Here is a 27,373-nt window from a genome sequence, read left to right as displayed (position 1 = left end):
AGTCCAGCAGAAGTGTGAGGACTGGAGAACAATTCACAACACATGGATCATATTTCCTGCCGAGGCCTTTGGTTTAACATGTGAAGCGACCTGCTCACTTCTCTGAGTCACTTATCTGCAGCTGGCAGTCTGTCGCAGTGTTTGTTTGTCGGTCAGCTTCATGTGGGACTGAATAAGTTTCCAGCTCAGTTAGTAAAGTAACTTTGATCAGAGTGATTATCCTTCATCTCAGTCAGCTGCTGATGTCTAATTATAACTTCATCCTGATCAATGATCAGTTCTATTGATCCACAGCACTGACAGACTTTATACTGTATTTATTTGTTGGTACTTACCTTTAGTTTAGTTGTAATTCGTCGTCAGGTCCCGTCGCTTGTCCGCCGCATAGCATGACAGAAAGTGAAAGTGTTTGACAGAAAATGTTTCAGCAGGTCTGAATCACTGTCATCGTTTCCTCTCAGCTGACTCTGGGCCAAAATATACAGACATACCACAAGAACGGTCTGAAGGAGAAGTCTACTGTATCACTGAGTTTAACATCATTATTATATGAACGAGGCTACTTCATCCTGTTGGTAACAAAACGTTGCAGGAACATTAATCTCCTCACTCAGTTTGTTTTGATCATAATAATGTAGGCACCAGGTTTTGCATTGCACTCCTATAACACTGCTGGACACATTATGGATAGTTTTAAAACAAATGATCCAAACTGACAGATTCAGAGATATCACCTTCATCATTCCACACATTCTTCTTCCTTTTCAAAACCTGCCGCCATTATTACCCACAAACTTCCTCTGGAGCCACAAAGGACTTTATACCTTTTTCCTCCCCAACACCTGTTAATACACTTCAAATCTTAATCTCTCACTCAGTTAGTTTAACATCATTATTACATGAACGAGGCTACTTCATCCCGTTGGTAACAAAACGTTGCAGGAACATTAATCTCTCACTCACTTAGTTTAACATCATTATTACATGAACGAGGCTACTTCATCCTGTTGGTAACAAAACGTTGCAGGAACATTAATCTCTCACTCACTTTGTTTTGGTCAGGCTCCATTTCTTCGGGACGGGCGCCATCTTGTGGAGCCCCTGCAGACTTGAGTGGTGCACCCCAAAGTTCCTGAGCGGGCAGCGGGAACATGTCGGTCTGTAACAAACTCCGTCAAAGTCCGTCAGTATCTTCATTTGTACGTAGAAACGTTGTTTCTTTACTTTGTTATGTTCACAGGGCTCCTAATTACTGTTATTAATTATTCTGTGACGTGTGAGTCGTGTGTGTTGTGTTGTAGAGCAGATGTGAGTATTCATTTAGGTCCCCAGCTTGATGGTTCAGTGACTCTTTGATTTAAGCTAGCTGACCCAGACATCAGCACAGTTAACCAGCAAACACTCAACTTAGTTCATTATTTTGTCATTATTTTAATATTGTGTGGATCTTGGTACCACAGAAGCTGTGGAGGAGATAATATCTTGTTTTGTGTAATTTATTCCAGCTGTTGAAATGTGTGGTCAGTGTGCTGTAAGTGAACGTGTTAAATGGACGTTGGTACTGAAACGTTAGCAGATGCTGCTAACAGATTGTGTTCGGGTCTCCAGGAGGACGGACACACGGACCGAACCTGCAGACTGAGGCGGAGTGGGACTCACTTCAGCCCGGAGGATGGCTCACTGATGACGGAGAGAGGAGGTGAGCTGGTAGTGACAGAAAAAAGACCCACCATGTGAAGAGCCTTTTCATTTCTACATGTTGTACCTGTGATTAAAAACACTATATATTGATTACAACTATATATGTTCATGTTTGATTTCCTTCTAAACAGAGAAGTTATTTCAGGGCTTGACACTAACTTTATTCCTGAGGAGCACATAAAGAGATTTAGTGACAATGAAATTACATTTTATGGGAAAATACTTACAAGCAATACAATATAATTATTATATTTGAATATAATTGAATTTCTTTTTTATGTTCAAACTGTTCAGTAATTGTGTCATTATTTTTGAATACTGATGATACATTTAGCGTTTTTTAACTTTCATTTTTGGATCATTTTGGCTGCATTAATGCATATTACATACATTTTGGCATATAGTATGTCTATAATACACTGTGTATATTACAGACAGCTCATATAATATGTCTATAATACATACATATACATATAATTGTGCAATTTACCTGTATTTTGGCCCATAGGCCAAATACATGCTATTTCCCTTGTGTCCTGTAGGGGCTTTGCCTCATAATAAAACTAATAAAACCCTCATGCAGCTGATAAAAGACCACATTTACTACAAAAAATCTTCCATTTGAAAAACTGCCATTAAAAAAGCTTTATATTAAATAATGGAAAATGACAATTTTTTGTGTTTTTTCATTTAAAAAAACAGTGGCATCATGTAAACAACCTGATATTTAAAGGGCTAAAATCCTGAAAATGAATCAATATTTGGTCGTTATTATCAGGTTTCTGTTTTTGTGATCTGTAGATTGATGAACAACCAGTGATGAAATAAACATAAGTCCAATTTACTCAAGTACTGTTCTTCAGTACATCTTTCAGGTACTTTAATATTTCCTTTCTCTGCTACTTTATACTTCCTCTCCACTACATTTATTAAAAACATTTAGTTATTAGTTACTCTGCAGATTCATATTATTCACTGTTTATAGGCTGTTAACTGTGACGTGTTACCAATCAGTTAGTGTTGTGGGCTGTGTCAGAGCCAAAGTAGCACATTTTAAATTGGTTTATTTTATCAGCAATCTGACAGAAAAATCACTGATACTGATGAGTGGAAAATCAGTCTACCCCTACTTTAAACTCAATGTTTCTACACATTTTCATTAGTAAATTAAAGCATTTTCAAAGTGCATGTTCAAGCTTTTTCAGCACTTAACAGCTGTGGCAAATCACATATACAGACAAAATGATTATTTGACCTCCATCACATTAAATCAGATGTTATTGTGCTGTAAACACCTTAAATTATGTTTGAGTCAAAGAAACTTAAAGGATAAGTACCGTTTTTTACAACCTGGACCTTATTTCTGGCAAAAGATATGGTCATTTACTCACCCAGATAACTTTGGTGTCATTCGGCGTCGTTCGGACGAAATTAGATCCAGTGTAGCGGCGATATATCCATATAATGGGAGTAACGGGGCATCGACACACAGCCTCTATATAACACATTATCTGCCACGAAACTAGTTCATTTCATCAATATTTTGTTATGAAATGCTAGCGCTATTAGCCTCTGAGTCCGGGCTCGTCTACTGTCAACATCCGGGGTCTGTAGGCTGATCTACTACCTCTGACCTGGAAGATGTCGTCTCTGAGCTGCGCGCGCACCCGCGACAGCGCGCCTTGTTTACCTGTAGCTGCTACTGCTAGTTTGACCCCGGATGTTGATAACGGACGAGCCCGGACTCAGAGGCTAATAGCGCTAGCATATCGTAACAAAATATTGATGAAATTAACTAGTTTCGTGGCAGATAATGCGTTATATAGAGGCTGTGTGTCGCTGCCCCGTCTCTCCCATTATATGGATATATCGCCGCTACACTGGATCTAATTTCGTCCGAACGACGCCGAATGACACCAAAGTTATCTGGGTGAGTAAATGACCATATCTTTTGCCAGAAATAAGGTCCAGGTTGTAAAAAACGGTACTTATCCTTTAAGCAAAACAAAAGTTTCATGTTTCTTAATGTGTCTCCTGTCTGTAAGTAGACTCACATTTTAAACAACCTGACTGAACTGAACTATTTCCAGCAGTTTGAACTTGAACTTTATCCAACATGTTGTCTGTCACTGCACTGAGGAGCCACGACTCCACCACCTGCTCACTGCTCCTGTCTGGTTACTGTCACCTCTGACAGCCGTTTGGTTAAATGATGTCAAGTGTCTGTAACTCCAAACTCAAAGTACTTTTACCTCCAAACTGTACTCAGCTGAAGTACTTAAGTACATTTATTCAGTTTAACTTGTTGTGTTGTAACATTAACTGCAGTCCACTGTTTAACACTTCATGTTCCTCTGAACAGAAACTCTGTCCTGCTGTGTTTAACGTTAGCTCTGCTGTAAGCTATTAGCTCCATTAGCTGCTAACCTGTGGCTAACAGTGAAACACTCACACTGTCGAATCCTGTGTTGTGAATTATATATGCAACCATAGACAAGTACTTTAAGATTGATTCAGCCAGATAGTGATGAAATTAAAGTATTAGAAAGCCTTTTAGGCCATTTTACACTTTTACACTGTTTAGCACTTGATAAGCTCGATCACCTGCACGTGATATATTAGTTATTATTGACAGAATACTTCTTGTCTCTCTCTCCAGTATTTTATTCACACCATCATTTTCCTGACTTTTACTGACAAACTTGAGCAGAGGACCAACATCCAGACTTTAGGTCAAGGTAGGACTGTTTTATTTTGGGAGCGGCTGCTCATTTACTCTGCTGATTCAACCAATAATAATAAGACATGTTATTTATATTGCACTTTTCATGACACTCAAAGACACTTTACAGAATTACATTAAAAAATACAAAATCGGTTCTGAAGGTGGGTTCTGATCAGTTCAACAGACCTGCTGTCGACTTCAGGCGTTCACAGAGTTCATCATCAAATAATGATATAATATAATTCTCACAGTAAGAATTAAAATGCTCTCATGCTGTCAAACGGTCAATTAAAGGTGCAGTGAGTAAGAATTGGCTCCCTGTTGAATTCATACTGTCAACAAATAGGGGCAGCATATCACCAGAGTAACAGCTAACTGCTGCTAACTGTATTCTGTTCCATGACTGTAATTATTGTTAGCTAGTTAGCTCAGTTAGCAGAGCAGCTACCTGGGAAGTGTGGGTGTTTACACCGCTTACACCGGAGCTTTGGACCAAGGTTTTCAGACACAGAGTTAGCTGGTTAGCATGCTACTTCAGTAGATAGACATAGACATCTTTGACATAATGTCCAAACTGTTTTGTCTTCACATTCTGTTGAGTTAATTTTTAAATGTGTAAAACTAAAATTCTTACATATCCCACGTTTAAAAAGAAAAAACAAATCAGAGTTGATCAGTTCGATCCATCCGTTGTGTTATAACGAGTGACTGTTTAGGAAGTGGGAAGCCTTATCAGATGATGATACATTTGTTTTTGTACTTCTCTTTTAAATGGTTAATTTCTTGCTCATGTGCTGTCGTCAAGTCCTCCATTTGTGTGATTTGCTTTTCTCTTTGCCTGAGTTCCTCTTTCAGTTGTTTTTCTTTGTGACTTAAGAGATCGTCCAACAGTTTATACTCTTGGCTGTGCATCTTCTGTGTCTCTTGCATTTGTTTGTCGTGCTCTTGCTTCAATGCCACCTTTTCCTCCACATGCTCTTTCATCAGACCTGCAAAGTTCCTCCTGTATTTCTGTCTGAATTCATTGAACTCTTCAGCTTTCTTTCTAGCCTCCTCTTCATATTTCCTGTTCTTTTCATCTGTTATTTTCTTAAACTCTTCCTCCAACTCTTTTCTTGCTTTTTCCTCCTGTTCGATAATGTTTTGGTCTTCATTTTTTATTTTGTTCTCATGTTTTTCTCTTTCTTGTTCATATTGCATTAGGAGCTTTTTGAGTCTTGTGTGGTCCTGCTTTTGTCTGTGTTCCCTCTCTCTCTTGTGTTTTTCCCAACACTGTTTTCGTTCCTCCTCCCAGGCTTCTTGTTCTTCTCTCTCCTCTTTCTCACTTTGCTCCAGCTCATCTCTCTCGTCTTCATCCAGTGCAGAATTGATTTTTTCCTGCAAAACCATAATCTTCATTTGCCATGCCTGTTGTTGCATTTCTTCCTGTTGTTTCTTTTTTCTATCTTCTTCTTCCCTCTTTTCTTGTTCTTTCTTTTTCTTCTCACGCTCTTTGTTCACCTTTTCCTTTATTTTTTCAAGGTATTTTTCTCTCTGTTTCCTCTCTTCTTCAATTTCTGCCCTCTGTTCTTCCATTCTTATTTTAATTTCTACCTCATGTTTTCTCTGAAGCTCCTCCCTCTCTCTCCTCATCTCTTCTTCCTTCTCCTTCAGGATCCTCTCCACTTCTTTCTGTATCGCTGCCTCGGCCTCTTGCAGCATCTCATTAGTGTAGCAGCTGCCTCCATTTTTCTCCACCATGGTCTCGATCTTGTTTATCAGCTCAATCACTTGTGTATGTTTTTGTTCACCGTAGTTATTTAACACGTGGTATCTTCCTCCACAGTCTGCGATCAGTTTCTTAAAAGAATCATCACATCCCTCTTCGATGTATTCCTCCACAGACTGTCTGTGATGTTCCAGTGTGTCTCCTCTTGTGAACAGAACGATGGTGAACTTTTCAGAATTTTTCCCGAAGACCTTCTTGATAAGTTTTAATGTCTCCTTCTCTTCTGGTGTAAATCTGCCAACTTGTATCACCAGCAGGAAGACATGTGGTCCTGGAGCCAGAAGACTGATGCATTTCACCATCTCCTCATTAACCTCTTCGGGGGACATAGTTGTGTCAAACAGACCAGGAGTGTCGACCACAACGACTGGACGACCGTTTACTACAGTCTGTGCTTTCTGACAACATTTGGTGACTGATTTTTGAAAAGACGCAGCCTTGAACTCCTCTTTTCCTAGAATGGTGTTTCCTGAAGAGCTCTTCCCACTGCCAGTCTTCCCTATCAGCACAATCCTGAGACACTCTGGGCTCTGTTCTTCATCAGCACCTGTGAAATATAAAGACAGGGAGTTAGCTTAAATGGTGATAGTTGCTACAGGTGCTCTAGGTTTAAGAGCCTAATATATATCAGGGTTTATGACAAAGTTATACATCTTTGAAATACAGTACTTACAGCTGACCATGAGCTCTGTCCTCAGGTCCTTCAGCTCAGCCTGCAGTGTGGAGATGTTTTCCTCTTGTTGTCTGATCTTTTCTATTTGAGCAAATGCAAATGTTTCTGTTGTGTAGCTGCACGGTTGTTCCTTAGATGGCCCCATCCTTTCTATGGCATCCAACAGCTCTGGGATCTGCTGCTTGTCCTTGATGTTGAGAACAACAGATCTTCCTCCACAGCTCTGAAGGAGCTCCTGGATGTCTCTGTTTTCCTTTACAAAGTCAACAACAGCTGGAGCTGTAGGATCTGAGTCCACAGTGAACAGAATCATGGTGAAGTCATTGACTCGAGAGCTGAATGTGTTCTGGATGGTCTTTAACTCTCCCTTGTCTTCATCAGTGAGGGGACCCACAGGTAGGACCAGGATGAAGGCATGGACGCCCTCAGGATCACAGCGGGAGACACACCTGAGTGATTCCTCCATCACTTCCTCCTGAGGTTTTCCACACAAGGCAGGCAGCTCCACCAGGGAAACCCGACGTCCACACACCTCTCCCTGACTCTGAACACACTCTGATGAGTTGGAGACTGAAGGACCTAAAATGGCCTCAGCTGCTGAAGTCTTCCCTGCTCCTCTCCTCCCACACAGAACCAGGTTTAAAGCTGCTCTGATGTCTTCAGACTTTGGTCTGATGGTCTCTTCACCGAAGGTGAGGAAGGCTCCTTTGTTTTCTTTGACAATGCTCCTAATCTTCCGCATTAATGACTTGTGTTTGTCTTCAGACATGCTGTAGTGTCTTCCTCCACAGTCTTTAAGGAGCTGGCTAACAGCTGAAACATTCCCCCTACAAGTGGTGATGACCATTGTGTGTTTAAAAGCATCTTGACGAAACAAACTGAAAATGAAATTCAGTCTTTGTTGCTTCCTCTCTGAGACTGTAGAGGGTTTCAGTAACAGCAGCAGAACATTTGGTCCAGGTGGGCAAAGAGCCACACAATGCTTCATCTCTTCTTTCACGGTTTCCATAGGGAGCTGGAAGATGTTTTGGGCTTGAACTACTGTGAGAGATTTTCCTTTCCACTCCCCGTGGACAACTTGCTTGTCTAGAGAATATTTTTGAAAACCCTTTTGGTTACCAGTAATGAAGTTTCCAAGTTTTGTCTTTTTGGTGTCACTTTTCCCCAACAGCACAATCCTGAATGCAACTTCTGCAACACAACAGTGAGAGAGAGGAAGAAATTAGGGAAAATAATCTCTGTATTGAACAGCACCAGGGCCTGTCATTTATTAATGGTGTAACTTTGAAATCCCCTTTCCAACAAAGACCACTCTGTCCTCCACCATTTTACTGTCTGTAACAGGATCTATCTGATATTTACAACTCTTAACAACCTGAAAGGTACCGTCATTGCTTTGTTGTTGTTTTATTTCACTGGCATCAGACCCCAGGGCCTAATGACTTAAACCAAGTGCAGTGTACGTTGCCTTTATAAGTAACTATGAACTCAAGTGTTTATAGTACAAACCAACTACAAGAAAGAGGATGTCCAATCTTTACTCCCTCAGATCTAATCTAAATTTAATGTGTGTAACAGTTTTATATTCAAAGTTGAATTGTATTTAATTCCCATCAAATAATATTTTGATTAAAAATAAAACCTATTTAACTGATTACTTTGAGTTTTCAATTAATTTTTATAACATCCACCTAAAACACATCATCAACCTATTAACACCAGACAGCCACTGAACATGCAATTGGGAAATAGCATGTTAGATTGCCGATTCTTGTTTCTTCTGTAGTCTGATTAAACAGTAGATTAATTGTGGTCCACTGAGCTCCCTCCCTCCTGTCCAGTGGCCTCTGTCAGCATAACTGCCATGTTATTATTTCCTAACTGTACGTTCAGTGGCTGTCTGATGTCAATGAGCTGTGCTTGTGTTTTTCTCGCAGTTGTTTAAAACAAACAGCCAGTGCAGCAGACTGTGAGCTGTAGCTGCCCTGGTAAACACACCACTACGACTGGCTGTCGCAGCTACAGTGTCTTTGGGCTCATTCAATAGAGCAGACAGGTCGGGGTGATGCAGCAGCAGCAGGGCGGCCCGGTGGCTGCCCAAGTGTCTGCTTTACAGAGACACTCAGTGAAGAGCAGCTCCGGAGGATGAGTGACTTGAGAGGAGCAGCAGAAGACCGTAAGAGAGGCTGGAAAGACTGGTGTGTTTACCCGCAAAACGACAGCTTATAAACCGCAGAAAACAGACATTAGTAGAGCTACTGGGTGTAAGTGTAAGTTACAACAAAGCCAACCAATCAGAGGCTGAGGAGGGCAGGTCTTGCAAGAAGATGAGTGGGATCAATAATAATGTGTCAGTCTGCCTTGGTGCAAGGTAGCGATGAAAACAGGATATGGCGTTGCATTAATTTGGGCATTCTCTCAATAAGTAAGCAGAATGGATTTAGTAACGAGTGAAGCACAGACGCAGCGCTCCGAGAACAGACCGACACATTTTTAACATGGTAAAAGTCGGGGGGACGAAACTAGTCATTTTAAAAAGTGGTTGGGACTTGTTAATTTGGTGCCCCAAAATGATTATTATACATATTGATATATTATATATTATATTATATTATATTAAATTATATATTATACATGTATTATTTTAATATTTTCTTTAAAAAATTACTGTGAGTGATTATTTATTACTAGTCATTACTTATTAAGTGGTCAAGCAAGCTACAAGGTAAATAATGAGAGTGAACAGGGGTAGAGGGAACACAGCAGTGAATCAGAGAAAATAAAACTTGACGAGTGAGTGGAGGCGAACAACCACAATTTTCTGATTGTGTCATTCTAAAGCACAAAAATAACATTGTTGGACGTTCCTTCGTTGCAGGATTTAATGTGAATTCAGCAACGTTATCTAAGCCTTTGATAAGTTGTATAAATAAAAGCCTGAGTTACTAGAGTTGGCTATCAAAAAAGTGTCTCCTAAATGCCATCAATTAACTTCCATAAAAGAGGTCGGCTACAGTTAGACACCAGAACTGTACGCACTCCTGCAACATTGTTTTGTAGTAAAAGGTCCCCAGAATCTAAGTGATGTTCCTGTAAATTCGGATGGATTCTGATTGGCTCTCTGTGTATCGTTCATCAAATCGCAATGAAAGTGATCCCAACGATATCATTCACCACTCTCTTTTCTTTTTTAAAACAATATATTTGTAGTTATTGTTTAAGTCATCGTTCTTGGTGGATGGCCCTTAACAAAGATGAAACCTACTAAGCGGCCTGCAGAAGAGAAACACCACTCGTACCAATCATACCACTTACCAGTAGCTTGAACGGTGCTTGACACGGCAGACATTGTTTCCTGTTGTTTCAGTGTTCGATGATCACCGGGTAAAACAGATGCAGAACCTGGAAATGCTTCACAGCTCACATGCTCTCCTCTGTTCTTCACAACTCGATCCAAGCATGTTAACAGCTCCGGAAGTTCGGTGGTCTTCTTCCATGAGAGTTGTTCTCTGCAAATTCTGATCATGTCTTTTAAAGGTGGCTGGTTCGTGTAGTTTCCACTGACACCTGGACTCTCCTCTCTGGGTGTTGGTATCAGAACCAGTGAATGATCAAATGATCGATCACTGAAGTGTTCAAGGATTGATTGAAGTCTCAGTTTGTGTTGCTCAGTGAAGTCTTCAGGCTGTAGAACCAGCAGGAACACATGAGGTCCAGGATCAGAGAGGCTCTCACAGGTTTCTACATGTTCTGTCAGTTTGTCTAAAGAGATGTTGGGATGCAGCAGATCTGGGGTGTTGATCAGAACTATTTCTTTCTCCTTTACCCGTCCTCTTTCTCTCAGACACCAGCCTGGTTCTCTTTCAGTGTTGAACACAGTCTCTCCGAGTATGAAGTTCCCCACTGAACTCCTCTGAGACCAGCTGTTCCCCAGCAGAACCACCCTCAGCTCAGACACTGGAGAGAAAACATAGTAATAAGATAGTTATGAAAGGTTGGCCCAGTAGTACCTCTACACTGTATAGATGTTGACCATCCAGTGTAGAAGTATTACCATGTGAGGACTCTTTGCTCCTTTATTTAGCCTGGTATTATTACTTCACAGTATTGGAGGCATAAACATCGTTTGCATCAGTTTAACCTTTAGTATTATCAGAGGGACGCTAAAACACTTCCCAATGATGGCAAATGTTGCTTGAGTTACCTGCTTGAGATACCTACTGTGTTTCAGAGACCCTGATTGTATTCAAAATAAATCTGATAAAACTTTGAGGTCAGCTCAGTTCATCCGTATTATTAACATTAAAACAGTCTGGCGGTCTGTCGAGTGGACAGGCTGGTAAACCAAACTCCATTATAAAAGTAGGTGTTTTGTGGTAGGGCCTTATTTTTTCACAGTAAAGTGTAGCTACAGCTTTACAAAGGCTCTTTTTAGATGCACTTTGATCTACAGGCACTACATGTCATCTACAGTACTCAGTAACATCATTAACAAACCTGTCATGAGGTGTTTGACTGACCGGGTCTCACAGTTTACAATTTTCATCCTCTCTGTGAACCACCTGAAGCCACAGATCTCTTCTGTAACTGTATCCCAAAGGTTATGCTTTTATCTACGTCCCCTTCCTTCTTTGGGGACGTAGACAAAAGCATAACCTTTGGGAATCTTTTTTATAGTTTGACATGAAATATGCAACACAGTGGCTTTTAGGCATGTCATTAGTGTTATTCCCAAATTATACACATAGTTTGTCTTACCTGTCCAACACTGAAGCCATTTTGGGAAGAGGTTAAAAAAACCCTCGTATATTTTGACTTTAAAAAAAAAAATCTTGCCAATCTAGCCCAAATCCAATTGTCCCTCTCTAACCCTTCCCTCAGTCCTTTTTGGCTGAAGTGTGTATCTCTTAGTCAATTTATTCCATTTATTAATTAAATAAAAGGTGTGAAAATTTGCATTGGACTTTGAAGCAAAAAAGTGTCTGGAAGATACTGAAGAAACGTTGCACTAAAATATTTCAAACGAGTCACCTCATTGCGTTTGTGCTAAAGCAATAAGTCTAAACAGAGTATAAATAGCAATAGGAATAAGTTGCCACTATACTTGTTGCTTATTGAGTTGCCATCCCACATTTCTTTTGCTAGCTTGGTCCTCATGTTTCCTGGCTCATGACTGTGTGTTTCAGATCCTTGGTGGTACCCACAACTGAGAGAAATATTTAGATTTTTTGGAAAATCATAATCTGACTTGATCCAGTTTGACTTACTAGCAGGTGGCAGAAGTTCATAGCTGCGGCGGCGCTTGATAGGTTGCACATCATCTGACACTGTAAGGAAACAGAAATGTCACCATGTGTATGTTCATTATTGTCTTAGTTTTTTGGGTTATGGTTCCTCAGCTCCCCAACCCAACCAATTCATGATATAAAGGATCTCTCCAGGTGAATCTCCAGGAATCAATGGCTTGCAATGCTTCAGATTCATTATTAGGACTAGGCTGAAAGGTTAATTGAGAAATGTGGTTCCTGGTACATGCACATCATTATTACCATCAGCGACGCATCTTGTGAGTCTGTGTGTGTGAATGTGATCCTGGAGACGCCTTTAGTAGCAGGATGTGATGCTAGAGTCCAGCATCACAACCATGCAAGGTACAGGAACTTAAGGCCCGGGTTCGAGCATGGGTGTGGTTTGAATCATGACTACTATGTTATAATGTAGTAATGACTACTGAATAATGGGTCAGAACATTGACATGTTGTGGCCGTTGCAGCAGATGTGGTCAGATCGCTGGATGGTCTCTAGTTAATAAGAGAGGGCCCTCTGTGATGTGTTTTAAATCATTTCCCGTGCATCAGCAAAGTCTCTATTGAGAGCTGGAAATCCTCTTTGTCCTCAGAAATTAAACAGCTCTTACTGTGATTAGACAAAGCTGAATGTGACAGACATGCAGTCTGTTTATATTAATACATAATATATAATATAAAGCTTGACAGGACTCACCAGATGCTTCAGCCATACTGTCACTCTGCAAGAAAACCCACAAGAGAGAGATTTAACCGGAGGAGCTGCTTTAAGAACGTTGTTGTAAGAACTGCTTATAGCAACTGATGCATTATCCACCTTTGTCCTGCTTCATGTTCATCTTCACGCAGCACAAAACAAATACTTCATTCTACTGTGACATCAGAGCAAGACTAAGAGGTTTAGTGTGCAACTTTGGGTTAAAAAATATAATTCTTAGAAGATACACGTGAACTAAAATGTTACTGTGTGACACACTGTAATAGTTGTATGACAATGAGATTACTCTGATAATTATGTCAGTTCTCTGATCAGTAAGTTCAGGGTTTTTGCTTCCTCATTGACCTTTTATTTTAAACACTGGTACAATGATTTCTTATCGCTCTACTTTATTTACTTCAGTATAGATTGATCAAAATTGGAGAATTGAGTAAGTCTCTCATTTCTGACCAAAAACAAGCAAACACATAATTGTCCTTGAATGTATTTGACCACTGCCGGGATTTCATCTCTGAGCAGGTGAACATGCACATACCTGAAGTTGATGCTGTTATCTTGAACTGTCGTTCAGTCATAGTGTTTCTCTGTTTATGAAAAGTGAGAATAAATTCCTTTCAGTTTGAAGCTGTGACGGGTCCATCTGATCATTGGAGCTGAAGAGTTAACGCATCAGAAATGAGTTTAATTGGATTTGAAGTGGAAAAAACAAGGATGAAGCTTTTATTACAGTCAAAGACCCGAGTGACATCAAATATACAAACCCATTTATACTGTAAATAATCAAGTAGTAGTAATCAAGTAAAATGAAATTTAATAACGCAGAAACTTCTTACCAGAACTTGTTGCTGCGTCATTTTCCTCCAATAAAAGAATTGACCAACTTCACAGTGATAACCGACCCACTGACAGCTGAGTGAAAGATACAGAAGGTGTGTCAGGAGGAACCATAAACCTGAATGAGTGGAAAAAATATCTGTGACTTTGATCCTATAATCAAACTTGTAGTAGAAACACCCTCTGAGACTTTGAGCTCAACAAGAAGAACAAGGTTAATTTTCAATCCTGTGTCAGCCTCAACAGGAGATTAATCCTATGACACACAGCCAAACATAAACAAAAAAGTGAATTGTGATTTATCCTGAATTTACAGCAGGTTTAACGTCTCTGCACACTGAGGTTCAAAGAAAAGGAGGAAATAGATTAAATAAACATTATTGCATGGTTAGAAATAATTCCCCTCACTGCTTTTAGGAATATGATCCATCCAAACTTGGCAGGGACTCCATTCACACTGCAATGACTCAGACCTTTGACCTGCAGGTTATTGTAAAATAACCGCTTGAAACTTAATATTATGATCAAAAAGAGACTCGCACCAGACGATTAAAGGCAATATATTGGCCAACTTTCATAAAATCAAAAACCATAGCTCTGAAATTCCTTCCTGGTTTCAATGATAAATGCTAATGTAATAACAGAAAAGTCTAAACTCAGCTCCCAGCTCAGTCCAAAGAACGCTCAGTTTAGTGAACGGTGATCAAGGACAAATCATCTGACTCTGAATGACAACCTGACGCCTCCTTTATTGGAATATAACACCTGTATGTTAGCTGGTGCTGGGACACGAGCAGATAACCAGCATCCTGGTAACTGTCAGTGGTTTCATTCTTACAAATGTTAAAAGCCATCTCAAACTGTGGTCTCTTACTCAGTACAGCTGTCCCAACACCACTGTCCTCCATCATCATCAAGGTCAGCATATATAAATATGATGGGACATAATATGACGCATATTGTAGGAATGCTGATATGATATACATGCAAATCTGAACGTATCTGTGGTTTGCAAAGCATTTTATAGTCCACTACTATAAAAAAAACTATGAATAAATTCCCTCAGGCCAAGTCATCTTTATCTACAACGTGTAAAACAAGTGAACTTGAGGCTCCACATCAGCCCTCAGCACCTCCTGAACAAATATGCTGATATGTAAAATGCTCAAACAGCCTCCAGCTGTCAGCTGTTGACTGAAGCTTTGTCTCCTGGAAAACATTCAAAGTCTTAACGTATGTCAACATCTCCATGTAAATATATGATAAACGAGTTAAAACATGACACGTAGCGTAGCAGGATGTTCGTCCTGATCATGACACCGTATTTGTGTCCTGTAATTTGTAGGAGACGAGAAATGTTTCCAGTTAAACAGAGTTCAGTGGATTTAAACCGGCATGAACTTCTCTAAAGAAAATCAGTGTGTTCTCTTCCTCTGTAATATTCAGGGAGATGAAGGTTCAGTCAGTAGTTGGACTGCAGCAGTACTCTGAGTATCCTTCTGTCTTTGAGCTGCTTCATTACATATCAGGTCACATCCGTCACACAGTAGAAACATCTCTTCCCTTTAGTTTCCATGTATGGAGGCCATACACGCACACTCTGTCGCTCAAGGTGGCTGCTTTGTGCGATAGTTTACAAATCAGGACGATTAGATGTTGGACGGGAGTTTTAAAATAAGACGGGCTGACGGAGGTGACTACAGGTGAACTGGCCTGATGCAGCTGCAGCACACAGCGCTCTAACACACAGACATGGAGGACTCGGTTACTGAGAAAAACGCCAGCTCGTCGGGAGTGTTTCTGCTCTGAAGCGGAAGAAAGTGGCGAGCTGAGGGATTTGAATGAGACTTCACGTCGTCTTTGCCGTGGGACAATATTGTCTGTCGCAATTCTTGGGCGGCGATATCGTGATATGAAATGTGAATATCGCCGATTATCGGGGCTGATATTCAGATTTTCTGATCAACGGTATCGTGATTATTCTGTCAGATCGCAGATAAAATTAACCAATTTAAAAAATGTGATGCAACATCCTCTCACGATGTCCCGCCCACAGCTCTGTCTGATTGGTAACATGTCACAGTTAATACCCTATAAACACTGAGTAATCTGAATCTGCAAAGTAACTAGTAACTAAATGTTTTGAATAAATGTAGTGGAGTGGAAATATAAAGTAGCAGAACATTGAAGTACTCAAGTAAAGTACCTCTTTGTACTGAAGAACAGAACTTCAGTGAATTGTAATTTGGTTAATTTCGTCGCTGGTTGTTCTATATTTTGACACAGAGTTTCATTTTTACTGCCAATGATTATCACTCCCAAATATCAGTTTTCAGCCTGCTTGATTTCGGGACACCTTCAGCACTTGATTTCGGTATGGGCCCAGAAAAGGCCACATGGGTCCGGCCCTGTCGCCCACTCCTGGTACTATTGCTCCTTAACGTAAGGACTTGTTCTTAATGACTCACCTGGTCTAAATGAAGGACTAATAAAAAGATCACTGAGTCTGTTTTTAAACTGTCACAGATTAAATTCTCCTATGAGACCTTGTATATGACCCGTCGTGTAGAACGCGTGAGAAAACCTTCAGAACCAACACATGTTGGAAATGAGTTGCTCCCTTGGACAACAGCTTCTGGTGTCCCCTGCAGCTCTAGAGGGGATTTGCATGTTCGTCACATCACCAGGTCCTGTTTGCCTTCGCCGGCGGTGGGACAGGTGTCAACAGGTGTGCTGCGAGGAGAGATGCATAAATACCTGGACGTGGAGATGCTCTCAGTATCAGACCGTCTGCAGGTGAAGACAGAAGAGAAGCAAACATGGTCCAACTGAGAGTCGTCGTCCTCGGCTGTGAGTATCCTCTCTGCTTCAGCGTCTGCTGTCACATACATGTAGTTGAGTTAAAGTACAGGGTTTGCCTCTAAATGTAGTGGAGTACAAGTGTAAAGTATAAAGTGAAGTACTTACTTACTGACTAAGTAAATGTACTTAGTTACTCTCCATGACTCCATATGTGTCATTGACTTTCTTCCTACGCGTATGTTGACATTTCTAATAATGATGTTGGTGCTGAAGGTGAACTGATCCAGATGATGATGTTCTGAACCCTCACAGGGTCCGGACACGTTCACGTCTTCACAGCAGCTTCAATTTCCAGCTAAAGACAACCGATGATTTTATTCTCTCGTGTGTATTTTTTAACTGACCTCCATGCAGCTGGCATGTTGTGTCGTGTTGTTGTGTCATGTTGTGTTGCGTTGTGTTGTCAGAAGGAAACATGTTGTCAGAGGTCGTTTCATTGTCAGTTTGTGAGTTGCAGCAGTCGACAGTGAGAAAGTTACTCAGATGAGCTGGTGTTGTGTTGTGTTGTGTTGTGTTGTGTTGTTGTGTCATGTTGTGTTGTGTTGTGTTGCAGTGCTGGCTGCAGCTTGCTGCTTCACTGGAGCTGCCGGTGAGTTTCATCTGCTCTCTGCTGGAGCTCATCTACATTATTTACTGTTCTGCTGCTTTTACAGCTTTTTTTTTTAAATGATCAATTTCCTGCTGGTGTTGATGTCGTCCTTTAATTCCTATAGTTTAATTAATGCTCTGTTATAATAAATGTATCTACATGATGCATGTACATGAGGTTCAATGTTAGCATGCTATATAATACATGCATACAAATATAATATACACATACTATAATATATAGTATAATAATATACACATACATATATAATATGTTTGACTCGAAATATAAAATAAAGACAAAAACAAAGTGGTGATGATGATGATGGTGATGATGATGATGATGATGATGATGATGACGATGGTGATGATGATGTCACTGCTTGCAGTCTGACCCGTGTGTGTTTTCACAGAGGTAAAGGTCATCGACGCCTGTCGCGATGACGTCGTTAGGATGCCCTGTGGTAAGACAACACACACTCTCTTTCTGTCCTCGTGGAACAGACTCGTCGACTACGTTCAGCCTGTTTGTCTCTTTGACTTCACCATCACTGTAACTTTAACCTGGAAACAAAAGTTTACTCACTTTCAGACACAATCCCTCTTAAAACAGTGTTTGGTGATTGTACAGATTTAACAGATGAGAACATTAGAGATTCACTGATCTGATCCTGAGTTTGGACTCACATTGCTCTCCCAACTTTGTAAGACTTCACTGAGTTGTTATTTATTTGTGTCCAGTTCATTTCTCTGGGGCAGTGAGTGTTAATGAACCTGTCTGTAAATATGCTGTTGTCCAACAGAAAATCAAGAAACAAGTTTAAAACAACAATCATGATGTAAGGCCTGTCAGTCAGTGACAGTCACAGTTACTGAGCAAAGACACACAACTAAACAACAAGCTAACACAAGCGAGCACAGACAGGACACGTGAGTCACACAACAGCTCTGCAGCAACTGATCCAAGAAAGAGAAGACTATTCATCACATACTGTATCTTACTCTGCGTCTCATCTGTACACCAGTTCACACCGTGTCACGTTCACGTCCTCCCCACACGTCTGTGCGAGGCCAACTTCATTTCAAAATGTCAAACATTTAAAGGAATAACCTCTGTTTTCTCATGTGATGTGTATATGTAACTTCTGTGTGTAACACAATGAAATGAAATGACAGTTTCTGGTCTTTGGGCCAGTTTGGAGTGCAGTTTCAGTGAGGCTCCTGCTGACCACCAGGTGGAGCTAAAGTACCGCTGGTGGTACCACAGTTAGGGGCTCACTGGTCTGAGATATCGCACCGTCAGTCAAAGTCAACTGGACTGAATTGGCGACGAATTACAACTAATACAAATGAAACGATTTCTACAGCGTGTGACACTTCACACTCCTCTCTTCTCCAGATGGTGTCGAGAAGATAAAGGTGACATCTGTTTCTTTTGAAGTCGGGGAGAAGTCATGTTTGAAGGGGAAACCCTACGTAAGCCCAAACAACAGGCGCTGCCACAACCCCTTTGCAGTGTTGACGGTGCGGTCCAAGTAAGAAAACATCCTCATCTTTGTGCTTTAAATGATTTATGTTTTTTTCCACTTGAGGGCAACACTAACATGGTTATTATGAGACAAATATAGAGATGAGCAGTGAAACCAGAACTACAGCAGACATTCAGATGTGCGGTCCACCTCTGGTTCTGATCGCATCTCCTCTCTGTTTCCAGATGTGACGGCGAGTACTACTGTGCGTTCGCCGTCAATGAGAAGATGTTCGGTAAATGGTCTTGTGGAAAGAGGACGAACTGGACCCTGAAGATCAATTACACCTGTAGCTAATAGACCTGACTGTATGTACACACACACACACACACACACACACACACACACACACACACACATTTGTACTTATACTCTCAGTATTTTACTCAAACTGAATATTTTAAGTAACAAAATGTTTCTTATTATTGTTAATTTAAAGGAGCAGTGTGTGGTTCTGGAAAAGAAATCCAAACTGAGATTATTAATATTTACAATATTAATGAGTAATAATACAAACGTTGTTCCATAAGTGAATAAACGAGCTGTTCTCAGAGGAGAATAAGGTCCCAGAACACTGTTTGGAGCTAGAAAGGTGGCAGGGTCCGCCACATACAAACAAAGTAAAACAGTATAAAGAGTTTGTTATTTTAGTTTGTTACAGACTGCTCCTTTAAACTACAGACTGCTCCTTTAATCTTCTAAATATATAGTTAATCTAAATGTACTGAAGCATTAAAGGAGATGATGTTCTGTTCCCAGCATCAGATGAACTCTGCTGATCATCTTCTCAAGAGAACAAACATTTATTAACGACACATTTAACAGCGAGAAACGATCTTGTAATATAGTTTGTTTTAATCTGTTACGTCCTGTTGACGTGTCTTCTTCCATCACCTCGTCTTCGTCTTGTATCTTGTCCTCACGTCTCTCTGTCTCATGTACAACACTTTATATTTCCTCGTCGTCTGAAGGTGTAAAAATAAATCTACTTTCCTACAAATTAAACTCAGCAGAATAGATGAAAACATTCATTTCACACAGCACATTTTTAAAAGCTTTATGAAACATCTTCAGATAACAAACAGGCCTCATCGTTGTTAAACACAGCTGATCATAATGTGAAGCTTTGATACAAAGTGAATTCACTTTATCTTTGAGGGCTCCCGTCAATAACTCAACTATTTTAAAGATTATAAAAGATTTTCAAGTCATTTTTAAACTTTGGCTGCTTGAATAATTCTTGTTGATGTCACAGCACAAATCACTGACATGTGTTTCTCTGCAGGTGACGACCAATCAGCTGATCATCAGGAGACCAATCAGCTGAGGCCTTTTCAAACTGCATTGATCAGGCTGTGGACAGGAGGTTTGAAGACGCATCGGACTGATCAGAGGTCGGATCAGATCCTCGTCCTCTGTTTGAAGTCGTGTATTGAAATGATTTAAACATGTTCAAACTGAAGATTTGGAATTAATAAAATCAAAGTTTTCCTCTGACAGCATTTATTTGTGTTCACTTGTATTTGTCTCTCTGCAGCTTCAGTCTTCAGTTGTGCTTTTATTACATTATTATTGGTGGGTCGCTGGCAGACGAGCTGTTCACTCAGTTAATATGAGGATGTTTTATAAAGGACTTACACCATCGTCTGAGTGAATACTCCATTCTGATTGGCTGGATGAACAAAACCTGTAAGGATCATAAACTTGTGTTTGACAAAAATCCAATTCTGATCCAAAAGCCTCCAAAAATACATCATGAAAACACACGATTCAACACGCAAAACAGACAACAAGCAGCCACTCCCGACCGTGATTATAACATGACAGTGATCGACATTTAAAACACATAAAAATACATTACTGGTTAATGTTTTCTTCTTTGGCAAGGCTCCATGGTATGAGCGGGACACTGGTCTTTGAGCTGTCCATAGTCAGGATTTAATGGACTTGTGTGAAGGACAGAACCGTCTCGTATGCAGCATCATGTCTTACAAATCAGCACCGTTCCCAAAACAACATGAGCACTGCAGCACACGAGCGAAGGACAAACCAAACCCTTGTTGTACACTCACAGTTCGGTCAGCTTTAGGAAAGAAAACTACTTGATTATTTTTAGGACAACATTGTGATTTGGGTTCAAATAAATACGTCACTTGACGTCTCTTCACTTCATCAGTAAGTTGAAATAACTCACCACTCACCTTTTTTATTTTCCCTACTGCGGACTTTGTCGCTCTTTATAGGTTACTGCTTCACACGACTTCCTCCTTTGCTGCTGTGATAACTACTATGCCCACTAGAGGTCACCGCCCCAAAGTAACATCAATATAGGAAGAAATAAGCTGCTTTCACAGTCGACCTGTAAGGGCCCCGTGTCCAGAGTGTTTCTTTCTGTGCTCTCAGGAGCTCTGAGATGAAGCGTTTGTGCTCTGAGAGAAAAAAACGGCTGACAAGACAACAATGTCTTGTCAGCCGCCGCTGTATGATGGACACTCATCCTTTGTGGCTGACTATGTGTTTGGAAATCATTAAAATCCCCAACACGCCTCACATGAATGTCCCTTACAGCTGTCTGGAAACTTTTGACCAACCCATGAAGAACCACACACATGTAACACCACGAGTGACACGAGTCCCGACATCCGTCAAAACACGCAGAACACAGAAGACATGAAATCTTCACTGCTGCAGTCTGACCTGAGTCTCTGTTCGCAAGTCTTGACTCGACACGGATCGTTAACTCTAACTGTTGAACCTTCGTGTCAGTTATGTAAGATCATAATGACGTTGGCGTCGTGTTGCCGAGCTGCTGCAGTGGACTCTGGTATTTATGAGCCTGAGGCGACCACCTGGACTCCTTCAACAAGCTGCATGTCGGGACATTTTCTGAGTTTTGGCGTTGTGGTGGTCCAGAGCAGTAATTATCTGTGAACATGTGTGTCTGGTTTTGGCTGCTTCTGCTGAAATCAAAGGAAATGTATGTAATTTGTTATTGTGCACGACTGTTACACCAACTACTCAAACTGCTGAGTTTAATGTTAAAATGAAGAACATTTTCTGTCAAGTTTAAACATCAACTCAAGCAAATCCTGTTGTTCACACTGTTCAGCATTATGATGCGATGTGCTGTGGCTGTTGTGTAATTTGTGTCATAATTGTAAATTCAGCCGTGTTGTAAAAGTAGCCAACAGTCGTACTCGAGTAAAAGTGAAGATATGGTGTTAAAATATTACTCTGGTGAAAGTCACTCATATGAACAGTACTTCAGTTAAAGTATCTGATAGTAAGTGTACTGATAAAAGTAGCTGATATATATATTTACATGTATGTTCACACTGTATGCTACGTGTTGACTCAATATCAGATCTAAAACTCAACATTTGTATGATTATGATGCGTCATGTAATCTGTTATTAGTAACTAAAGTTATCAAATGAATGTAGTGGAGTAAAAATGTGTTAACATCCTCCAGCAGAAGTCCTCCATCCCCAACCTTAATGAAGGATTTAAGTTTAAACAGCAAAACGTACTTACGAGATGCTCAGCCGTGGCTGTGATGCAGCGAGTAATCTGCAACTAACTAGTAACTAAATTATCAGATACATGTAGTGAAGTGGAAGTAAAAAGTAGCAGAAAATGTAAAATACTCAAGTAAATATACTTAAGTCTTGTCAAGACCACGGTGAGTCAAGACCGAGTCAAGACTACGACCAAGGCAGGACAAGACCGGATCAGAACCAAGAACAGACCAGGACCAAGACCTTGGCAGGACAAGACCAGTGCGAGTCGCACGCTGCTTTGTTTTGTTTTGTCTTTATAACATCTGGACATCTTGGTGGTTGGAGGTGATTTGTATCTGGAAACATCCTCCCAACACATCAGCTTCTCTCCCTGACTGTTGTTGTCCCATAGAAACCGACTTGCCTGGAAACAAAATCCACAGTCCTCTGGGTCTGAGATCCAGACAAGACTGCAACTGCAAAACCTTTGGCCCCGTGGAAATATCAGCCTGTACAGCCCGTGTACATGTCCTGTAGTATAAAAAGAGCCATAGGGCCTTCAAGACACACGTGTAGTAAATGTGTTAGCGAGCAGAGTTTCCAGCCGAGATACCAGATCCAGATGTTTTTCTTCCTAATGAGGAATATGGAGCAGACTGAGGTGCAGCTGGGATGTAAAGGTCCTGAAACCTGTGGATTTATAGACCTCTCTCCTGCAGCTCCACAGGGTTTTACATGTTCATCACATCTGGGTCGCGAGGCCCTGCATGCCTGCAGCGGCGGGACAGGCGTCTGCATGTCTGCTGCGAGGACGGACGCATAAATACCTGGACGACCAGACGCTGCTGCCACTGTCCCACTGCCTGCAGGTGGAAGCCAGAAGAAGAAGAGGCTGAGAGACGCCGACATGGTCCCACTGAGGCTCGTCATCCTCGGCTGTGAGTGTGGCACGTTTCACGAACCTGCTTCTGTTTTCTGTTGTGGCATTTACTCTTTGAACCTGTACAGTAGTTAAGTAAATGTACTTAGTTACTTTCCAGGTTAAAAACACTGTTAATGATGATGATGTAGTGAATATAGTACAGGACGAGTGTTTTATGATCATCTCAGTAACACAAGGAACTTGTTTGTTGAGATTTCTGTTCGCTGTGTCCACTGATGGACTGTAACTGCATGTAATCTGTAAAGTGACTAGGAACTAAGGTAATCAAAGAAATGTAGTGGAGTAAAAAGAACAATATTTGTCTACAAAATGTAGTGAAGTGGAAGAATAAAGTAGCCGAAAAAGGAAATACTCAATTAAAGTACAAGTACCTTAAAAATCATACTGAAGTCCAGTACCCTAGTAAATATACTTAGTTACATTCCATCAGTTGAAACAGCTGAAAGAAAACAAACAAGTACTTTGTGTAACTGATGAGTACAAAACACGTTTCAGTGTTTTTAACCTGGAAACTAAGTACATTTACTCAACTACTGTTCAGGTACAAAGTCAAGGTGATTTTCTCAAGTATTTCCATTTCATGCAACTTTACACTTCTACTCCACTACATTTGTCTGACAGCTTTAGTTACTAGTTACTTTTTTTAGATTACCCTTAGCGTCCAGGGAAAACTACGTATCTCCAGATGTGTTCATGTTGAATGTTTGATATAAACTGACAGTGTTGTAAAAAGCACCAAAAAAGTCAAACTCGAGTAAAAGTCTTAGAGTATCTGATATTAAATGTACTTAAGTATCAAAGTCGCAGTAAAAGTAACTGATCCATATATTTACCCGGATATGTATATACTGTATACTCGACTGATTATCACAATCATCATTGTTTAATAAATTCATTTTAAAATGTGCTGTTTTGGCTCTGATGCAGCACGTAATCTGTAAAGTTACTAGTAACTAAGGTAATCAAAGAAATGTAGCCGAGTAAAAAGAACAATATTTGTGGAGTGGAAGTGTAAAGTAGCCGAAAATGGAAATACTCGAGTAAAGTACAAGTAGCTCAAAGACTGAAGTTCAGTGCAGCTTGTTTTAAATGTTTCCTCGTCAGTTTGAGTTACAGCGATGATACAAGTTACTCATCGAGCTGGTGTTGTGTTGTGTTGTGTTGTGTTGTGTTGTCATGTTGTGTTGTGTTGTGTTGTGTTGTGTTGTCATGTTGTGTTGTCATGTTGTGTTGTGTTGTGTTGTGTTGTGTTGTGTTGTCATGTTGTGTTGTGTTGTGTTGCAGTGCTGGCTGCAGCTTGGTGTTTCACTGGAGCTGCTGGTGAGTTTTTATTCTCTCTGCTGGAAGCTGTTTGAGTCACACGTGCAGGACTTATAGTGTCAGTGTCACCAACGTCTTTACATTTTGTTTTTAAATGAATGAAGTCAATCATGATCATTTCATTTTAAAGAGTTTGGGGGATCTTTAACATTTAATGTTTGACGCTAAATACAAAACAAGAACCAGAACAAGGAGACGAGACGTAGAAGAAATTCAAACTCAGTTTCTTAATATTTACAACCTTAATGAGGGAACAATACAAACTTTGTTCCATCAGTGAATAAACCAGCTGCTCTCAGAGGACAAGAAGGTCCCAGAGCACTGTTTGAAGCTAGAGAGGTGGCAGGGTCCGCCACATACAAACACAGCAAAACAGTATAAACTGTGTTGTCCTTTAAGGTCAGTTTGTTTATTCAGTCAGTGAAGATAAAACTACAGAGTGCAACTTTAAGGAAAACACTGATGATGAGGATGATGATGATGATGATGATGATGAGGATGATGATGATGATGATGATGATGATGATGATGAAGATGATGAGGATGACGTCACTGCAGACAGTCTGACCTGTGTGTGTTCCTGCAGAGGGAGAGGTCATCTACGCCTGTCATAATGACACCGCACTGATGTCATGTGGTAAGAAGTTATGAGACACGTTCACATGCTCTCCAGCCTCGACTCAGAAGTGTGTTCATGCTGTGACTCTTCCTCCTCTCCTCCTCCTCCTCCTCCTCCTCCTCTTCCTCCTCCTCCTCCTCCTCCTCCTCTCTCCTCCTCCCTCCTCCTCCTCTCTCCTCCTCCTCTTCCTCCTCCTCCTCCTCCTCTCTCCTCCTCCTCCTCCTCCTCCTCTCTCCTCCTCCTCCTCTCTCCTCCTCCTCTCTCCTCCTCTCCTCCTCTCTCCTCCTCCTCCTCCTCCTCCTCCTCCTCCTCTTCCTCCTCCTCCTGCAGAGGTCGGCACTAAGATCAACCTGGAGCACATCCTGTACAAGGTGGGCGTGGGGACGAGGTGTGGAGAGGGGAAACGCCACCCTGACGACGGGCCTGACACCTACTGCTCCTTCCCCTGGGCTGAGATGGTCGTGGAGGATCTGTAAGAAGACTTCTCCTCATCTTTGTGCATTAATGTGACGTCATACGTGTGGTCCATGGCTCGGTTCAAACAGAACCAAAACACTGTCTGTCTGTCGTCATCATCAGATACAGTACATGTTTTTCTGAAATAAGGAGATATGAGAAGGAAAGGGACTTCATAGAGGTGGGAAGTAACAAAGTACAAATACTTCATCACTGTACTTCAGTACATGTCTCAGGTATCTGTCCTGTACCTGAGTATCTCTGAGACTTTCCCTCTCTACATCTGAACACAAACATCTGAACTTTCTCCTCCTCACAGCTTCAAACAGCCTCGTTACTTTAGTTTGATGCATTTGAGGTGAATTATGGATTATTGTTATTTGGCGTCATCGCACGCCGCCTTCCCAACATCACCAGACTGATGTCTGTCTGTGTGTCTGTCTGTCTGTGTGTCTCTCTGTCTCTCTCTCTGTCTCTCTGTCCAGCTGTGGTAACAGGAGGTCCTGTAATGTCCCGGTCACTGAGCGAGTGTTTGGTGAATATCCCTGTCAGGAGCAGACCAGGTACCTGGAGGTGTCCTACACCTGTGCCAAGCCGCCTCCTCCTCCTCCTCCTCCACCTCCACCAGCACCCATCAAACCTGACTGTACGTACACACACACACACACACACACACACACACACACACACACAGTGAAGCCAATGAGGAAGTACCTTAAAGTCCCCATAAAACCGCAATAGTTGAGTGTTTCCTGTAAAAATGTACGTTACGCCCGACCGCACTCCCTAACGGTCTGACTCCACCTGAACACAGTCGGACCAGGACGGGAAACCCAAGCTTGTTTTCTTGCCAAGGACCGCTCACCCAGCTAAATGCAGCTAACTATATTTAGCAGCAGTTAGCGCTTGCTATTATAACAAAGCTACCAGGAGACTCCACGAATCACCTCGGTGCTGTGACTGTCTCCTGTCGGAGCTGTTCATCGAGAAGCTGCTGGTTTAAGCACGTTTGCTCGCAGGAACTTTAGCAACAAGTTAAGCTGCGTGTCCACAGTTTCTCCAGAGAGGACAGTATGTCCTCCATAAAACATGACCCAGCTGCACCCACATCACTGACTACAGGTCTAAAGTTGTGTCTTCGTACAGTAATCTGTGAGCTCCTTCTTCTTTAATCCATCATAGAATAAAGAAAGTATGATTGATATACCCCCGAGTGCACGATGAGTCATCAACATTTTTGATGGGTTTCCAGGAAATCAATGAACACGTCAACATTTCAGGTCACAGCTGTGAAACGTGGTTCAGAAACAAACTCACTGTCTGCTCTCTGTGGACGGATCGCTGACCTGGTCTCAGCTGGTCTGAGATCAGGTTCCTGTCTCCAGAGTAGAAACAAAAACAAACTACAGCTCTCAGTTATTTCAAATCCAAGATGAAACCTGTTCTGCTTGACTTGTATTACACTGTTGAGGCTGTTTATTCACATACATGCTTCTTGTATGTTTAGTTTCGTCTTTTTTTTTCTATTTTATCTTATTTGATTCTTCTGTTTTATTTTGTGTGGATTTCTGTTAGTTTCTTCTTGTTTGCATCGTCTGACTTTTCTCATCGCTGCTCGTGTTTCTCTGCAGGCGAAGACAAACCAGCTGATGAAGCCTGAACGGTCTGAAGACACATCAGACTGACCAGAGTTCAGATCTCAGTGAAAATGTATGAAAGCAAAGTAAAGTACATTTGTGTTGTTTGACACAGTTTCTGAGTTTGAATTGATTTAAAAAAACATATTTGAACTCAAGAAGGATTTTAAATCAATAAAAAAAATCTAACTTTG

At 41.0% G+C, this 27,373-nt stretch overlaps 4 protein-coding genes across 8 annotated transcripts in view; 2 read left to right on the top strand and 2 right to left on the bottom strand.

Moving 5' to 3' along the window:
• The window catches only part of LOC311261140 (uncharacterized protein), a 17,710-nt gene extending 16,516 nt beyond the window's left edge, over window positions 1-1,194 (bottom strand). The window contains exons 1-2 of one of the 2 annotated variants that reach the window (XM_084359540.1): window positions 1,049-1,071; window positions 336-467 (exon numbers count right to left, since the gene is read on the bottom strand). Coding sequence is in view for 1 of the 2 variants with exons in the window: in XM_084359539.1 (XP_084215665.1) it covers window positions 1,049-1,153 (105 nt within the window). In the remaining variant the exon portion in view is untranslated. Of the gene's footprint in view, window positions 1-335; window positions 468-1,048 lie in introns of both variants that reach the window. The other variant, XM_084359539.1, reaches the window with a different exon arrangement.
• Window positions 1,062-27,373, top strand: LOC311261158 (L-rhamnose-binding lectin ELEL-1-like). Of its 4 annotated transcripts, none has more exons than XM_084359570.1 (9): window positions 1,062-1,157; window positions 1,609-1,699; window positions 4,361-4,439; window positions 22,924-23,142; window positions 24,432-24,467; window positions 25,054-25,104; window positions 25,417-25,558; window positions 26,028-26,188; window positions 27,174-27,373. In XM_084359570.1, exons 4-9 carry the CDS (start codon window positions 23,112-23,114, stop codon window positions 27,200-27,202), a joined length of 450 nt encoding a protein of 149 aa, XP_084215696.1. In that variant the 5' UTR covers window positions 1,062-1,157; window positions 1,609-1,699; window positions 4,361-4,439; window positions 22,924-23,111; the 3' UTR covers window positions 27,203-27,373. The 4 variants fall into 4 exon arrangements, with proteins under 4 accessions (XP_084215696.1, XP_084215694.1, XP_084215695.1 ...); XM_084359568.1 differs by having other exon boundaries at window positions 1,090-1,199; XM_084359569.1 differs by having other exon boundaries at window positions 1,103-1,183.
• Window positions 4,473-7,963, bottom strand: LOC311261857 (GTPase IMAP family member 8-like). Its single transcript, XM_084360870.1, has 2 exons — window positions 6,820-7,963; window positions 4,473-6,768 (listed from the first exon to the last, which is right to left on the bottom strand). Exons 1-2 carry the CDS (start codon window positions 7,874-7,876, stop codon window positions 5,159-5,161), a joined length of 2,667 nt encoding a protein of 888 aa, XP_084216996.1. The 5' UTR covers window positions 7,877-7,963; the 3' UTR covers window positions 4,473-5,158.
• LOC311261161 (uncharacterized protein) lies at window positions 16,452-20,206 on the top strand. The gene is made up of 6 exons (XM_084359575.1): window positions 16,452-16,575; window positions 17,141-17,176; window positions 17,589-17,639; window positions 18,575-18,710; window positions 18,890-19,012; window positions 19,990-20,206. The coding sequence occupies exons 1-5, from the start codon at window positions 16,545-16,547 to the stop codon at window positions 18,999-19,001; spliced, it is 366 nt and encodes a 121-aa protein (XP_084215701.1). The 5' UTR covers window positions 16,452-16,544; the 3' UTR covers window positions 19,002-19,012; window positions 19,990-20,206.

This window comes from Pagrus pagrus (genome assembly GCF_965226575.1).
Source record: "Pagrus pagrus genome assembly, chromosome: 8".
In the NCBI taxonomy this organism is placed as follows: Eukaryota; Metazoa; Chordata; class Actinopteri; order Spariformes; family Sparidae; genus Pagrus; species Pagrus pagrus.
Note: the sequence above shows the minus strand (reverse complement) of the source record. Positions and strands in the feature narration are given on the sequence as shown.